At 47.5% G+C, this 15,089-nt stretch overlaps 1 protein-coding gene across 4 annotated transcripts in view; it reads left to right on the top strand.

The window, feature by feature from the left end:
• RANGAP1 (Ran GTPase activating protein 1) overlaps nucleotides 1-15,089 on the top strand; it is a 435,479-nt gene that overhangs the window by 357,056 nt on the left and 63,334 nt on the right. For all 4 annotated transcript variants that reach the window (XM_069231247.1, XM_069231244.1, XM_069231245.1 and 1 more), the window contains 2 exons: nucleotides 9,018-9,120; nucleotides 12,359-12,447. In XM_069231247.1, coding sequence (XP_069087348.1) covers nucleotides 9,018-9,120; nucleotides 12,359-12,447 — 192 coding nt within the window. The remainder of the gene's footprint in view (nucleotides 1-9,017; nucleotides 9,121-12,358; nucleotides 12,448-15,089) is intronic.

The raw sequence follows: 15,089 nt of genomic DNA, 5'->3' as shown, positions 1-15,089 counted from the left end.
AAGGGCTTCTCCTCCAGAATGGCACCTTAACATCGTTCTCTCACAATTAATGAAATTCCCCTTTGTGCCTATTCACAGAGCTGATCTAAATTTTCTTACATGGAAAGAAGCCTTCGTACTGGTGATCACTTCCACCAGAAGACTTAGTGTGATCCAGGCGTTCACACCTTGAGTCTTTCCTGTGCTTCACAGAGGATTTTGACATTCTTGGAACAAATACAAAATTCATTCCTAAGGTTCCCTCTCAATTTTATCTCAATCAACCAATTATTCTCTGTACGTTCTTTCCCAATCCAACAACATCAACCGAGAGATCTCTCCACACTTTGGATGTTAAGCGATGTCTATCTCCAACGCACTAAAGCTATTCGCAAGACTGATCAACTGCTACTGTCCTACGGACTGGGTGGCAAAGGACCTTCGGAACAAAGGCAACAATAGCAAGATGGCGGTCAGCAACCATCCAGTTTTGCCATTCCACAGCAGGAAAACCTCTAACAAGACAACCTAAGGCACATTCAACAAGGGCAGTACTCTCCCTCTGCTGTTCGGGTTGGTGGAGTTCCGCTGGAGCAAATGTGCTGTGTTGCAACTTGGAAGAGCACCCATTCTTTCACAAAGCATTACTGCCTCCAGTCCACACATAGAAATGATGCAGCAGTGGGACAAGCAGTACTCCGTCATCTGTTCCAATAAGGTGAGCCTTTATCGTATTAGAGAATGTATTCCTGATGGACGCTACGAATTTTACTATCCAGTCCTCTGTTTCTTGTTTGAGAGTTATATCTGTAGATCAGTACAATTAGAGTTAAACTTTAATATCTACAAATATGTTTGTTTATGTACGCACACGATATAATTACAATATACTGTATAAATTCACATGTAAATTCTCTAATGCTCACCATCCGCTAATATTCTTATACAATATTGTTAATACTGCTTTGCTAGTCTGATTCAAGCATATGAATCTAGGAAAGATCCTATACTAGATAAGATAATTAGTTATTTACCTGTTACTGCAGTTATCCTGTATTGGTATCATATACAACACACCCTCCTCCCCTCAGAGGCTCCCCTTATTTTCTAAGAGCTATAATCCACTCTAGTGCTCAAAGTCTGCGGGAGAAAGCCTCTCTTGGGAGTGTTGTCACCTAGTTGGTCATGGTTCAAGTTTGGTGCTTTTTTAAAGAGGGCATGGATAGGCTACTGAATTCTAGACCTACTATTAAGGCTTTAATGGAAGGTCTTAAAAGAGTAATTCCACCCAGAGTTCCCCCTGCACTGGCTTGGAATCTCAACATTGTACTTGTAAGACTTACGGGTCCACCATTCAAACACTTGCATAATTGGCCTCTCCAGTTCCTATCTTGGAAGGTTGCTTTTTTAGTAGCCATCACTTTACTTAGACGTGTCAGTGAACTCCAGGGACTCACTTTGGAAGAACCTTTCTTCCAGCTACACAGAGGGTAGTCCCTCAAACTAACTCATAATTATTTCTTAAGGTAGTTTCTGCTTCCCACCTGAATCAGTCAGGTGAATTACCTGTTTTCTTAGTGCAACCTGATTCATTTGCAGAAAGGGCCCTTACTACACTAGATGTTAAGAGTTTTAATGTACTATATAGAACTCTTTGTGGCCTTCTCACGTAGGAAAGCCCATATCTAAATTAGATATTTCCAGCTGGATAATTAAATGAATGCATTCAGACATGTTACGCCAAAGCTAAAAGAACTTTGCGCACACCTCCTAGAGCGCACACTGCACATAAGATAGGAGCATCTGTGGCATTTGTTGGCAACATACTAATAGCTGAGATTTATAAAGCACCTACATGATCAACCCCACACACTTTTAGTAAACATTACTGTGTGAATGTATTGGGACACCACCAAGCAAATATAGGACCGGCAGTGTTACATACTTTTTTTCAAACAACTGCAACACCCACAGCTTAGCCACCCCTCTCTGAAAGGCACTGCTTTAGTGTCTATGCAGGGCATGTGTATGTACAGCCACACATGCCATCAAATGGATCATATGACCCTGTAAGCATCTGTTCGTGGCATGTAGTGCTGTAGATTCACATGCACCCGCCCTCCTCCCCTAATACTTATGGTCGTTGCAGTACCTTCTTATACCTTAATACGCATAGAGAGCTCTTTTCTATAACTCACACTCCATTCTCCCCCGAATGCAGGGAAAACAATCTAACAATGAAGTTGATGCCCATATGCAATATCACCGAGAGGAGGAGTCACTTTACCTTGTGTCTCAAGAAACTTCTTTATAGTAAAACAACTTGCACACATCCGGACCCAGCACTAAATGTCAGGAGAATGCAGACCATGTGAATCTACAGCACTACAAGCCACAAACAGATGTAAGTAACATAATCCTGATCTATAACTATAGTTCACCAGCATTGGTGTCTTTCATGAATTCACATTTGGTCCTCCAGCCTTTCATGAGGCTCCAGGTGTTACATGTTAGGAAAATCGGTCCAATTGAGCCTTTGGGAGAGAGTGGAACTCTGTCTCTTCACCTCATTGGCTATACAGACTACATCTTTTTTCAGTGCTGTTTGAGTGTACATTCCCACTGCTAGCTGATAGAGACTTCTAGTTACAGATTCCTTACCTTAAAATTTCCCCCAGGCGTCAGACTGGATCTGGAGATTTTTCTTCGATCAATACCCTTGCGAGTCTGTAAGTGGTGTTGGTCGACTCCGGGGGCGTAGTTGGCATCGTAGTCGCCGTGATGACGTCGGGGGTAGTATATAGCTGCCGCCTTCGCGCAGTGACGTCAGTTCTTTTCTTTCCATGCAACACGCTGATCCGGAAAGAGCTACCCTGGTCTTTTTGACCGTTTTGACGAATTTTAGAGTGAGATACTTGGTGCGTCGATGATGTCCCCAAAGACCGGTTTCAAGCCGTGCGAGGACTGTCACTGCATGTCGGTCTCGGATCCGCATCGGGCATGTTTGTGGTGTCTCGAGCGTGACCACGACCTGAAGTTGTGCTCCGAGTGCCAGGCCATGCACCCGAAGGCCTTGAGGGAGCGGTCCCTCAAACTCATTGCGGTCCGGCACGCGACTCTGCGTAAGTCCCGGTCTCAATCGAGAGGAAGGTCTCAAGACCGTACACGGAGCCATCACCACTCGTTGTTTTCAAAATCTTCTGGTGCAGGTGAGAAAAAAGTCATACAAGCGATCCCATCGTTCTCCAACTTCGCCCTGTTGCTCGGCTGACGCGACACAGGAGGAGCGCCGACACTCAAGGCCTCTGTCCTCGGAGCCTGCGTCTGGGTCCACTCCGTGCTTCCCCGAGTTTGCTGGAGTGACCCCCGCCCAATGTAACGAATTCCATGAGGCCATGCGCCTCATCTTTGGGCGGACCGACCCTGATAAGGCACTTTCTGGTCCAAGGGGTTCGGTTGAGGGGCCTTCGGGTTCCGCACCAGGGGCTTCGGCTCCGGCCACCGAGGTCCCCTCCAGATCCGCACTGGAGCCGGGTCGATTGTCAATGCTCCCAACGTCGGTAGTGCCCACTATCAACGTCGACCCCATCCTTATCCCCGATGAGTCAGAGCGGCGTCAGTCGACTACGCCTTTGTCTTCGATGGGGCCTATTCACCCCAGGTCGGATTCAGACCCCTTTTCTTATGGGTACGAATTCGGGGAAGAATTGGAGTGGTCCCTGGACCCTTATGAATACCAGGATGACCCACCTTTGGACTGGGCACAGGAATGGGGTGACGCCAGTGGTCTGGATAATTTTCCAGATACTGGCATGCTGTCTCCTCCTACCGTTGCTACGGCGGAGAGCGCAACTTGTGGTTTGGTGGTCAGTAGGGCAGCTGAGGTCCTTGGCCTTGAGCTTCCTACTTTAGAGGTGGGGTCCAGTCTCCTGACGGAGAGGCTTCTTAGTCTTCAGGCGCATTTCCTTCCGCTCTCCTGGATAGGGAATCAAAAAGGCTGGAATAATTTGGTAAGAAGTTGTTTTTTTCCACCAGTCCTGCGCTGTGGTCTGTGAGCCCTGCATGCCTTTTGAGCCACTATACCCACTCTTTGTGGGATCCGGTTATGCAGGTCCTGCCACAGATACCAGAGGAGGCCTGTGCTATTGTCTCCCAAGCTGTCAACGATGGGAGAGATGCAGTGAAGTTCACAATCTGTTTGTGGGCGGGACACGACCGACTCTCTGGGCAGATCGGTTGCTATGACGGTGGCCTTAAGACACCACGCCTGGTTGCGTACTTCTGTTTTTTCTGGGGTTGTCCAACAGTCCCTCATGGATATGCCCTTTGATGGCTCCTGTCTCTTTGGAGACAAAGCAGACTCTGCCTTGGAGAGATTCAAGGATTCCCGGGCTACCGCTCGGTCACTTGGTCTTTCTCTGCCCCTCGCCCCCCACAGTCCGCTTTTCACCCCTTTCATGGCCACTCCCACTCCCTGTTGCATCCTCCGCCCACCCACTGTGCCACCCATACTGTTAAGCCGCTGCGTAGCCGGGGACGTGGAATCCCATGTGGGCATGGGACAGGGAGCCAGAGGTCTGCCCAGTCCACCTCTGCCCCCGCTGCAGCCTCCAAACCCTCCTAGTCCGTCCCCTCACTCCCATCCAGTTGGTGGCAGGATTCGCCATCACCTGCCCCACTGGGAATCCATCACTACAGACAAGTGGGTTTTGCAGATCGTTCAAAAGGGCTACTCCCTCCCTTTCGAATCTGCTGCACGAGCCATGCCGCCATCCTTCAGCCACCTCCCAGAGGATCATTTGGCGCTTCTCCGCCAGGATGTCGCAGCTCTCTTGGCCAAGGCAGCTATAGAGAAGGTCCCTGTACCCGAAGTATGTGGTGGTTGTTATTCCCACTACTTTCTGGTGCTCAAAAAGGACAAGGGCTTTTGTCCGATGCTAGACCTTTGGGACCTAAACTACTTCCTCAAGAAGGAGAAATTCAAAATGCTCACCCTGGCTCAGGTCCTGTCTGCCTTGGACCCAGGAGACTGGATGGTGGCATTGGACTTGCAGCACTCTTATTTCCACATCCCCATCCTGCCTGCCAACAGATGTTACCTTCGATTTGTGGTATTTCACAAGTACTTTGTTTACTGTGCTCCCCTTCGGCCTTACCAGCGCCCCTCAGGTGTTCACAAAATTGATGGCTAGGCATCCCTCCACCAAAACTGTATACGCCTGTAGGAATAAATTTGTAGCATGGTGCACCAACAAATCTGTTGATCCCCCTCTCTGCCCATCTATCCGAGGTTCTTCTGTTCATTCTTTCTTTGGCCCAGCAGGGCTCTGCTTTGGGCACCCTTCAAGGGTATTTATCTGCCATTTCGGCCTTCCTTAGGTTACCTGATCAGCCCTCACTTTTTAAATCTCCTACTGTGAGTAGATTCCTAAAAGGCCTCACCCATTCATTTCCTCCCACTCCATTTATCATGCCTCAATGGGACCTAAATCTTTTATCTTGTCCTTAATTATTTAATGTGTACTCCCTTTGAGCTGATGCCCAATTGTCCCTTACGCCTCCTCACCTTGAACACTGTCTTTCTTGTTGCCATCACCTCTGCTCTCAGGGTGAATGAGCTTCAAGCCCTTTCTTCTAAACCTCCATACTTGTCTGTGCACACTGACAAAGTGGTGTTGCGTACTAAAGCTTCCTTCCTTTCAAAGGTGGTTACGCCTTTTCATGTAGGCCAGTCCATCACCCTGCCTACTTTCTACGCACCCCCAATTCCTTATCATGAGGAGGAAAGACTCCACCGTCTGGACCCAAAAAGAGCGTTGGAGTTCTATCTTAAAAGTACTAAAGATTTCCTGGTGGACGATCAACTCTTTGTCGGGTATGTGGGTGCGAAAAAAGGGAAGGCGGTGCAAAAACGTACCATCTCTCGATGGGTTCTTCTTTGCATCAAAATGTGCTAGACTTTGGCCAAGAAGAAGCCCTCTGAGGGCTTGCTTGCTCATTCCACCAGAGCAACTGCTGCTTTCACTGCGTTAGCACGCGGAGGTCCTGTCCTGGATATCTGCCAGGCAGCTACATGGGCATCCCTGCACATGTTTGCTAAACACTACTGCCTGGACAGTCAGGTCCGTCGGGACGGCTATTTTGGTTGTTTGGTCCTGCAGGACTTCCTAGTATGATCTTGGTTCGCAGCCCACCTCCGAGGATGGCTTTGCTTGGGTATCTTTTCTAAGGTAAGGAATCTACAACTAGAAGTCTCCATCAGATGTACAAGTTACTTGCCTTCGTTAACAAAATATCTGGTAGAGACATATTCTACTTGCAGATTCCTTTACCCCCCTCCCATCCTCCCTTGCGAACTGATTACTAGGGACAGGGATTCCCCCTTCAGGTCCTTCGCTCTGTCACACCAATCTCAGTGTTCTTAGCGGCTCTGCGCTTTGGCATTGAAAGTCGTTAAAAGAAACTGACGTCACAGCGCGAAGGCGGCGTTCATATACTACTCCTGACGTCATCACAGCAACTACGACGCCAGCGGAGTCAACTGACTTCACCTGCCGACGTGCAAGGGTATTGCCTGAAGAAAAATCTCCGGATCCAGTCTGACGCCTGGTGGAAATTGTAAGGCAAGGAATCTGCAACTAGAATATGTGTCTAACAGATATTTCTTTACCGAAGGTAAGTAACTTGTACTTCATAGCAATGATTGCTCGAAATTCCCAACCTGATGTAGGGGAATAATTTAAGCATATGAAGCTGAGAGATCCAGTGCTAGAGAAATGTAGTGTTAAATCTGCCAGCCTTAAGGTGTTCTCCCCCCCCCCCCAGCTTTTTGCCTACCTCCCCCACTTTTCTGACCTTGTTTTTGCTGGTTTTAGGACTCTGTGCACTTCACTTCTAACCAGTGCTAAAGTCTTGTGTTTTGTCCCATAAACATGATAATATTTGCACATCACCAATTGCCATATTTAATTTACTTATGTCCCTAGTAAAGTGCATTGCTCATGTCCAGGCCCTGTAAATTAAATACTACTTGCGGGTCTGCAGCACTAAATGTGCCACCAATTTAAATAGCCTCTAGCCATGTCTCAAGCCTACATTGCAGAGCCTTTGTGCAGTTGTACACTGTCATGTTGACTGAGCAAAATAACCGTTTTGCCAGGCCCAGCCCTTCTCTTTTTATACATTTAAGTGACCCCCTAAGGTAGATCCTGAACAAACCAGAGGGCAGGGTGCAATGTATTTAAAAGGTAGGACATGCACTTTTAAGTTTGACATGTTCTGGTAGTGAAAAACCTCCAAAGTTGTTTTTCACTACAGCAAGGACTATCTTTCCCATTGGATAACACTGACATTACCTTATTACATTTTGTAAGTGTAATTCACAATCTGGAAGAGATATGTTTTTCGCGTATGGTGTCTCTGGATTCACAATTTAAAATCCCAACTTATGTTGAAGTCGGTTTATGAATTGCAGTGCTGAAAATGCCACTTTTAGAAAGTATTTGGTGCCTGCTGCCTGTCTCTGGATACAGATCTATTGTAGGTGACAACTGACCTTTGTGCATTCCTTCTAGAAAGCCACACACAAAGGGACCTTAGGTGCAACTTGGTGGGCAATCCACGCCTTAATAGGCCATTTTGGGCAGCATGAGAGGGAGGAGCTGGACACAGCCTCACACAACTGAATAGGTTGTTTCCTGTGCCCTGTCCCGTACACAAAGGGCTGCATACCACCCCTCTGTAGTGAGTCTGGAGACAGGGAAGGAAGGTAGGAGCTCTGTGCACTTCAAAGTCCTTCAAAGACACAACTGGGTATAAGTACTGGACCTCTGGCACCACTGCTTCAGTACACTTCTGGACCTTTAGATACTCTGCCACTCTCCTGGACTGGTACTCTGATGGACTCCTGGTTTGCTGACCTGTTGTCTCTTGGCTGGGCGGTAGACGTACTGGACCTGCATCTCTCTACCCCAGTACCGAGAGTGACTTTTAGGGCCAGCTGACTGGTCGTCTATTTTTGCCCCTGAAATCTGTCATCTATGAGTCTGGTCTGCCTAGTGGTCCCACCCCAGTCCTGAATCCATGGAAATGAGGCCAAAAGTGCTTCTCCAGTCAGCCCACTCATCCTCATTGGAACCGGCTCATCTTTGCCTTTGCATGGCTCAGAATCGGCGCATCCTCGTAGCTGCATAGAACAGATCCAGTGCATCATCTTCTGAACCTTCGCATCACCCTCAGAATTGGTGCATTGCCGACTTAGTGTGGCGACACCAATGCATCTCCTTCTGTTGTGAGATCAGAACGGTCTCATCGGCTTGGCTGCACCCTGCATCTTCTTTAACGCAGCCAGGATCAAGGCTCTTTTGTTCAGTGGGCCTGAGCGGGTCTGTGTATCCGGCCTGCGGTCCATCAGTCGGCCCGAACTGTTGAATTTTTTCCTGGTCCAGCATGACCGGGAATCCCTGGTTGGCGCTTAAAAGTGCTATTTTACAGTTTATTAATTAAAAATTCATAACTCAAGCTCTCCTGATTGGATTTTTGTTGTTTCGTTGTTTCATTTATTAAATTAAGTTGTAATTTTCAGGTGTGGAATCTTTTTCTATGGTATTTTCACTTTTTTTTTTATTACTTTTTTTACTGTTTGAAGTGTTGCACAAATACTTTACACATTGCCTCTTAAGTTAAGCCTGACTTCTCTGTGCCAAGCTACCAGAGGGTGTGCACATGTTAATTTAGGGTGTTGTCGTGACTTACTCTGACTAGGATTATGGCTCCTGCATGACCATGGTGCATGCCTCTGTCAACCAGAAACCCAATTTCTAACATGTAGTTACAAGTAAGTGTGCTTCTTTCTCTCGCAGTGACCTTGCTATACTTCTATGTGTGGCCCTTACTGCACATTCCTGTCTTAACATCTCCTATGTTCCCCAATGTTTGAGCTTTCTGCTCCTCTTTTTCTTACCCCCTGCTGTCTCTTCTATGTCATTCGCTGCTCCTTTTGACATGTTCTAATGTGCTGCTTTGCTGGTGTCTTCCAGACTGATGTGGCTGATACAGAGAAGGTGGTGCAAACTTTTATCCAGATCACATCTGTCTTCAAGGACGACAGTGCTGTGAAATCGGCTGTGTATGAGACCGCAGGTAACTGGAATGTGTTATGTCTGTGCCCATGTCTTATGTGCTCTTGATCTGCATCCCAGTGGTTTGATCTTGGACACAGACTTGTTCAGGATGTCCATGCTTTGGTCAGAGCCTTGCCCCCTTTTTGCTTTGTGGATCGCTGGGTCAAACCGTATTTTGTGAATAGCCAATCCCCCTACTGGTGGTAAGTAAACACACTATTATATACACATTAGCAATAAGTAAATAGCATAGGAAACAATAAGCATTGGCAAAAGCTATAGCAAATAGTGAAGGCCCTAGGGGAGGGCCAAACCATATACAAAAAAAGTGGAATTTAAAAGGCAGTCCCCCCACCCAAGGAAGTGGAATCAGTAGAAGGGAGCTGGAGGAACTAGAAACCCCTAAGAGGTGATTATCAGAGTGACCCCCACAGACCAGAACAGCAGAGGTAAGTACCTGGTTTTCCCCAAAACCACAGTAGGACTTTGGAAAAGGATTATGCAAGACCCATCCAAGACTCGAAGAACGCAGAAGTAGACCCTGGGAGAAGAGGACCTGCAAACGAAGAGGACCAAGTCCAGTTCGTGATGGAGTGTCCGCTTGTGGCAGGAACTACAACCCACTCTTCTGTGGATGCGGGACTAGGTTGATGGTGGACATGGATGATCAGCAGTGCAGCACAGGAGATGAAGAGAAATCCAGGGAGTGATGTAAGTGATATCCCACGTCGGCAGTCGAGATGCCGTCGATTAGTGGTACTGGAAAACCACCAACAAGCCTTGGCAAATGCAAGCTACTGAGACGAAGGATTGCAAGACTGAAGAGGATTAGCAAGGTCCAGGGGACTCGACCCAAGGAAGGGGGAGTCCCGGGTGACTCTCAGCAGCTGGGAGGGTCACAAGAAGAGGAGACAGCCCCCACAGGCAATCCATTGGCAGCAGGCAGAGGAGTCGCAGTGAGGCCCACTCAGCACACCTGAAGAGGAGTCGCATGTCGCTGTAGCAGCAGGCACGAGACTGTGCTTTGTAGGAGGGAGTGCTGGGGGCCAGGGCTACACAGAGTCTGAAGATCCCTTGGAGGAGGAACAAACAAGCCTTGGTAGCTGCCAAAGTCATCGTGCACAGGGGTACTGTCCTGCAAGGAGAGGCAAGGGCTTACCGTCTCCCAAGTTGGACAGCTGGTAGAGATGACCAAGGGGACCACTCCAGACCACCACCTCTGATGAAGGATCCACGCAGCTCCAGAGGAGAGAAGATCCCCGAATCCGGTTGTCGTTTCAGTTAGTGCCTGCGGATGCAGGGAAGTGACTCCTACACTTCAAGGGATATTCCTTCTTACTTCTTGTGCAGGCTGAAGATTGCCTGCCCTCGGTGGATGCACAGCTGAGGAAATGTTGCAGTTGCTGGAATGAGCCGGAGAATTTCTTTTGCAAATCGCAGTCTTCGCTGTAGTTGCAGATTGTCGGTTCATGGAGGGCCCAGTTGCAGTCCCAGTGGACAGAAGATGAAGTCAATGGAATCTTGACTGTCGAATCTGAGGACCCACCCAAGAGGGAGACCCTAAGTAGCCCAGGAAGGGGGATTGGTCACCTAGCAGGGTGACCACCTATCAGGAGGGGGCTGTGACATCACCTACCTGACCTGGCCACTCTGATGCTCCCAGGGGCTTCTGCACACCTTGGATTCAAGATGGCAGAAACAAGCAGCTACCCAGAGGAACTCTTGGCATCACCCCTAGGGTGGTGATGGACAGGGGAGTGGTCACTTCCTTTTCCTTTGTCCAATTTCGTGCCAGAGCAGGGACCACAGGGTTCCTGGACTGGTGCAAACCGGTTTATGCAAGGAGGGCACCAAATGTGCCCTTCAAAGCATACCTGTGGCTTGGGGAGGCTACCCATCCCGAGCCATGTAACACCTATTTCCAAGGGAGAAGATATTACCTCCCTCTACCACAGGAAATCCTTTATTCTGCCTTCCTCTGCCTGAGCTTGGTCAAGCAGCAGGAGAGCAGAAACCCCCAAAAGACTGGTAGAAGCAATGCTGGGTGTTCCTCTAAGGAGCCCCCAGAGTGCATGGAATCATACAACCAATACTGGCAACAGTATTGGGTATAATTCCAACACGTTTGATACCAAACATGCCCAGGTTCGGAGTTACCATTATGTAGCTGGACACAGATAGTGATAATCTCTAGCACTGGTAGTCCAATACATGGCAAATGGCTTCCCAGTACTTACGAAGACCAATGTAATGGGGCTGGAGTTCGTAGGGGCACCTCTGCTCATGCAGGGGTGCCCTCACACACCGGTACCTGCACCCTGTCCTCTGGACTAGGAGGGCCCACCATAGGAGTGACTTACAGTGACCTGGTGTAGTGAAAGGGTGTGAGTGATCAAAAACACAACTAAGTTTTTTGTGAGATAAGAAGTGTTTCCTTAACTAATTTGAAGCTCCTGATAGCTATTATTGACTGATTGGATGTTGATGAGGTCCATTGAGGTTTCAAATCTATCTAACAAAGACTGAATGGTGGGATACTGTAGACACCTTGTGTTGAAGGACTGAAGAAGTCGATGATATGTATAGCCACTTTTGCGGGTACCTATGCCTAAATGCAAAGCGCTAGGACCTAAAAAGCAATAAATGAATGAACCTCTCTCAACTGACATCCAATATATTGTGATTACTGTACAATAACTTCAAAGGGACTTTTGCTGTTTGCATATGCTTTCACCCCAATCAAGCAAACAGTTAAGACTTCGCTGGTCTAAGCTCTGCAGCATTTATGGCAATACAAATTGAAAGTTCAGATTTCTCGTCTAACAGTGTGAGATTGTGCTCAGTGCCATCAGTGGAAGCCATAATCTGGAATTAATTATGATTTTAATCGCTCTCTGAAGTTGTTTAGATGTCAATTTTTTAAGCACAGTCCTTAACTACCATTTTTTTTTTTTTTTTATCGGAATAGAGTGACAAACAGACTAACCCACCATCACACCAGTTGGCCAAGTAAGGATCCTGGGATTCACATAATGGTTGCATGTTGCAAAACAAACAACTTTGTTGATATCCCATTTCTCCTCCGGTATCACCAGTCTTTTGGGCTTCCCCCCAGTTTTATTAGCCAGTCTCTTCAACTGTTCTGCAGTTGTATATTACCATTTTTCAATCAAAACTCAAAGTTGTGAGCTTAACTATCTCTTCTATCCCAAATAATCATGTCCTGAGCCGCTTTGCTTCTAAACTTCTCATTGCAGATGCCTTGATGTTGAAAGCCTTTCACAGCACCACCTTTCAAGCTCATCTCTTCGTCACCAGCCTCCTAATACACATGGGGCTACTCAAGGTAAGAAGGGCCCATAATCCTGCCCATTTTACATCTTTAGTGGTTGCCTTTTGATTGTCCCTCACAGAGCTAGGTTGGTTCTCATTTCATGTAGGTGGGGGCTACAGAGTCTGCACACATCTACTATAAAATGCATACAACAGAATCAGTTTGGCAGCTGTCTCATCAGGGCTAAAATGTTGTGCACTATGGGCCATTCTCATAAAGATGCACTAAAGGCAATTTCTGCACATATGTTTATTCAAACTCTTATATAATCTTCAAACCCATGTATTCAGTTGTTAAGATATATTAAATGATTTATATGCAGGCAGTGACTGGAGCACAGTATTTGCAAGAGGGTGTGCCTCCTAGGTTTATGATAATGTTTCTCTGTATCTAGTGCAAAATTTCCAACTGTGTGACTGTGACATTTAGTTGTTTTTGTCTGGCATCTGTGCTTGGTTCAAGCTTTGCAGCTGTTTTGGATGGTATCACTTCTCTGTCTTGGGATTCTGCTCAGTATTCATGAGGAGTAGAAAATCTCAGAGCACGTGCAGTATCAGGGAATGCAGCTTTAAATATATATATTCTTCGGCATTGGGTCTTTCATTGATCCACATGCTTGAATTATACTAGATGTCACACTGAGAACCTTTGGATGACAAAGCTAAACAAGCATTTGCAATGCAATAGGTCTTGCGTTAGAGCCATTAGCGTTGTAAATTCCTAACTTGACTTTTCTTGTCACATAAATTGACATTTAAAAGTAAAACAGTCGATATAAATGAGCTGATTCAAAGCACCACGGTCGCCATGAGGGCGAAGGAGAGGCACAAAAGGAAAAAGAAGTTTGCTTGTAGTCAAATGTATCAGGAAAAGTGCAATTATCCATGAATATGGTCGATGGCCAAGGCGGTAACAAAACTGCCCCAAGGAGGGACAAACATAAAGCATTCACCAGTGATAGCAAGGATTTTTGAAAGTCAAGCCCATGAACGAGTGATAGTAGTAGGTGTGCGGTGTGCGTGGTTAAAAGCCCAGATAGATTACAACAACATGTCAGAGTGCTTGAGCGCTCAACCTAAAAATGAAACTGCTGTCAAACCTTTTGAATGGCTCACAAATCAGTATTCCTCTAGGCCCTTATCTGATCAACAAACATTGTCACATTCTTGAGGGTGGCTTGAACGTTCAGTCAAATGAGACACTACCACTGTTTTTTAATTCAATTACTCCACTAGCAGTGGGAGAACGTTCCTGGGTGCTTGGTCTAAGTGTGTGATGTAAGGAAATGCCTCCTTCGCATGGTTACCCTCTAACTTTTTGCCTTTGCTGATGCTAAGTTATGATTTGAAAGTGTGCTGGGACCCTGCTAACCAGGCCCCAGCACCAGTGTTCTTTCCCTAAACTGTAGCTTTGTCTCCACAATTGGCACAACCCTGGCACTCAGGTAAGTCCCTTGTAACTGGTACCCCTGGTACCAAGGGCCCTGATGCCAGGGAAGGTCTCTAAGGGCTACAGCATGTCTTATGCCACCCTGGGGACCCCTCACTCAGCACATGCACACTGCTTAACAGCTTGTGTGTGCTGGTGGGGAGAAAATGACTAAGTCGACATGGCACTCCCCTCAGAGTGCCATGCCCACCTCACACTGCCTGTGGCATAGGTAAGTCACCCCTCTAGCAGCCCTTACAGCCCTAAGGCAGGGTGCACTATACCACAGGTGAGGGCATATGTGCATGAGCACTATGCTCCTACAGTGTCTAAGCAAAACCTTAGACATTGTAAGTGCAGGGTAGCCATAAGAGTATATGGTCTGGGAGTTTGTCAAACACGAACTCCACAGTTCCATAATGGCTACACTGAAAACTGGGAAGTTTGGTATCAAGCTTCACAGCACAATAAATGCAAACTGATGCCAGTGTGCAATTTATAGTAACATACACCCAGAGGGCATCGTAGAGCTGCCCCCTGAATACCTACCCAACTTCTAGTGTAGGCTGACCAGTTCCTGCCAGCCTGCCACACACTGTTGCTGGCCACATGGGGAGAGTGCCTTTGTCAAAGCCTGTACTGGATGGAGGTGCTTCTCACCTCCCCCTGCAGGAACTCTAACACCTGGCGGTGAGCCTCAAAGGCTCACCCCTTTCGTTACAGCGCTCCACGGCATCCCAGCTAGTGGAGTTGCCCACCCCTCCGGCCACTGCCCCCACTTTTGGTGGCAAGGCTGGAGGAGATAATAAGGAAAACAAGGAGGAGTCACCCACCAGTCAGGACAGCCCCTGAGGTGACCCCTGCCTTGAGAAATCCTCCATCTTGAGTTTGGAGGATTCCCCCAATAGGATTAGGGATGTGTCCCCCTCCCCCTCCCACAGGGAGGAGGCACAAAGAAGGTGTAGCCCCCCTCAGGGCCAGTAGCCATTGGCTACTGCCCTCCCAGACCTAAACACACCCCTAAATTCAGTATTTAGGGGCTCCCCAGATCCCAGGAAATCAGATTCCTGCAACCTGAAGAAACAAGAGGAACTGCTGACCTACAAGCCTGCAGAGGAGGAGGAAGATGACAACTGCTTTGGCCCCAGCCCTTCCAGCCTGTCTCCAACTTCGAAAACCTGCTCCAGCGACGCATCCGACAGGGACCAGCGACCTCTGAAGCCTCA

This window comes from Pleurodeles waltl, chromosome 4_2, assembly GCF_031143425.1.
Source record: "Pleurodeles waltl isolate 20211129_DDA chromosome 4_2, aPleWal1.hap1.20221129, whole genome shotgun sequence".
NCBI classification, from domain to species: domain Eukaryota; kingdom Metazoa; phylum Chordata; class Amphibia; order Caudata; family Salamandridae; genus Pleurodeles; species Pleurodeles waltl.
Note: the sequence above shows the minus strand (reverse complement) of the source record. Positions and strands in the feature narration are given on the sequence as shown.